The sequence below is a fragment of the Brassica rapa genome, chromosome A08 (assembly GCF_000309985.2).
Source record: "Brassica rapa cultivar Chiifu-401-42 chromosome A08, CAAS_Brap_v3.01, whole genome shotgun sequence".
NCBI lineage: Eukaryota > Viridiplantae > Streptophyta > Magnoliopsida > Brassicales > Brassicaceae > Brassica > Brassica rapa.
In genome coordinates this window covers 8194712-8197424 of record NC_024802.2, presented here as the reverse complement: position 1 = coordinate 8197424, position 2713 = coordinate 8194712, and the positions used below count along the sequence as shown (strand labels likewise).

Here is a 2713-nt window from a genome sequence, read left to right as displayed (position 1 = left end):
CTTTGTTTGGATTTGATCAAGCAATCCCTGAATCAACATCTGGAGATGATTGATACTAAATCATTGACGACGGTGAAAGGTTCAGAATGTGTGCTTTCTTGTTCTCTTGTTTTCACAACAAAAAGGTTTTCTAGGATTTAGTAGAGTTGGAGAGATGATCCAGAGAGATTTGTGATTGGAACTCCATTAGTATATGTTCTATATCTATGTTGTTTTTATACATTATTGTTGTTATGAATTGCTTAACTGTGTCTGAGTAGTTTTAATGTTAGATTTAGGGTTCAAATAGGTTATGAGGGATTAGCCCCAACTATAGATTGCTAGTTGTGATATTCATCAATTGGATTCTCATTAATGTTTGTTTCTAATTTAGCTAACTAGAGCCTTGACCTAGGAGTTGTAGGCACAAGTTAACACTTGAATCTCACCCTGAACTCGTCCTAATTGAGTTAGGATTGTTAGAGTACGGCGAAAGCTGATCTAGTAAGTCTAGTGATCACTATTCAACCTGCGCGTAAAGCTTGACCAAGAGCGCGTCGATCGATATTCATATAGAATCATCGATCGACGGTGCAAAAGGTATATCGATCGATATTCCTCTAGAATCATCGATCGACACTTTCTAATTGGTCCGACCTACTGTTGAGACCATTAGATCTGGTCAATAGACAAACTTAGAAAGTGAATGCCGATCGGTTTTTTCTCAAGTGATTGAGCTCTATAATATCTTGCGTACAACTGTTAAGTATCTGTAGGATTATAATCTTTGTTACCTGAATAGAAACCTTAAGTTTAGCTATTTCATTTAAGTGTCAAAAACTCAATCAAACCAACTGAGTAACTACCTTGCTCACAACTTGCTACTTACAATTAAACATAATCAACCTAGCTTAATCACTCTGATTGGATTTATTAGGTTGCCTAGCTCCTTGTGGATTTGATCCCTAAGTACTACAATTGAATTTCTTATTTGAGAGAATAATTCACTTAATATTTATAAATTCGTCGTTAAAGAATTGTAATATAATGTTTTGTAAGAGACTTGTAAAATTACAAGTTGTTTACGACGAATCTTCCTCTTCCATGTACAACCCTCGTAAATGAACATGTAACTTACGACAAAATCATTTCTTCATAACCTTATAACTTTACGACGAAATATGCATTTGTCGTAAAGTCTTTCTTAGTTACTCTAGGACAATTTTTCCTCGTTACAGACAAGTTTTCTTGTATTGTTTAAGGAAAAAGTAAAGAATATTGTTTATACATTAATATTAATTTATGGTTAGTTTAGTGAGTATAGTATATGTTTAGATGAATTAACTTATTTTTTTAGATTTAAAAAAATAAAATAAATGTTAACACATTAAATAGTTCAAATGTCGTAATTTTTCTCAAATAATATACTAAGAGATATATTTTTTCATCAAAAAAAAACATAAAAGATATATTTATAATATTAATTTTTTCACAAATTTCTTTCAGTTTTTGTAAAATGCAATAGATGTAAACGTGTACTTTTCTTCTGTGCGATTCTACACCAATAAGAAACAGCATGCAATAAAATAAGGGTTTATTTACCAAATAACCAAAAAAAAAAGTGTAATTAGATTTTTAGTAAAAGGTTGGAGAGGGATAGGAGGAGAAATAAAAAGAAAAGAATGTTTTTAGTTAGATAGTGGGTTTGTGTTTTTTTTTAATGGTTATTAGGGCAAATTTTCCATAAAATAATAGTAGACAAAAAAAAATGAATCGAAAAGAAAGCAAAGAGCTGTGATTGTGATTGGCTAACCAGAAAATTAAAATGAAGATAACCTTATCTAAAAAATCGGACTTCCAAGCTCAGAAACTGCCACGTAAGACACATATCTCCCACTCCTCATATGACCCCATATCTTATGTTTCTTCTCATAGACCAAACTCACATTGCCAAACAAACTCGAAAAGAAAGAAGAGGAGAGAAAAAGAGATGGCTTCTACCTCCGCCGTGTCATTGTTCATGCCACTCACCCAAAACCGATCGCCGTCGTCGACCAAAACTGTAGCCTTACGCAAGCCACTATTGCCTTTGAAGCCATCTAAGGCGTCATCCTCCTCCTTAGCCATGCCTTCACGGAGGTTTCAAGTGAATGCATCTAACCTGAAGATGGAGAAGGCTGTGAGCGGCTTAGCAGCAGCAGCTCTCACCGTTTCAATGGTGATCCCTGAGGTGGCTGAAGCCGCAGGCTCAGGAATCTCTCCCTCTCTCAAGAACTTCTTGCTTAGCATTGCCGCGGGAGGAGTGGTGCTCACGGTCATCATCGGTGTGGTTGTTGGTGTCTCCAACTTTGATCCTGTTAAGAGAGGCTAAGGACGAGAGATATCTGTCTGTCATTATAGTATGGTAATGATTTGTCAATTCATGTTATAATGAACTCTTGCATTCTTCTTCTATCTTATATTTGACAATTTCCCGTTGGTCTCAAGATTATATTTTTATCTCCAGAACTTATAATATATTAGAATAATATGAGAAAATAAAATTCGTCACGTAACCAAACACGCAAAAAGGCCTCTTCAAGCCACTGGGATTTCAGGGTAATCTGTGGCGGTTAGTGAAGCTTCTTTTGGAGCATAGATGATCATAACAGCAGGCAACGGCGGTCCAAATTTTCCCTTGGGGCCCCAGTCAAGCATCACTTTCACCTTGATTCTGTACCGTTACAACTAACGT

General features: G+C 35.5%; 1 protein-coding gene across 1 annotated transcript; it reads left to right on the top strand.

Moving 5' to 3' along the window:
- The first annotated feature begins 1905 nt into the window (after window positions 1–1905).
- On the top strand, window positions 1906–2482 carry LOC103833703. The gene has a single exon (XM_009109774.3). It carries the CDS (start codon window positions 1970–1972, stop codon window positions 2348–2350), a length of 381 nt encoding a protein of 126 aa, XP_009108022.1. The 5' UTR covers window positions 1906–1969; the 3' UTR covers window positions 2351–2482.
- The last annotated feature ends 231 nt before the right edge of the window (window positions 2483–2713 follow it).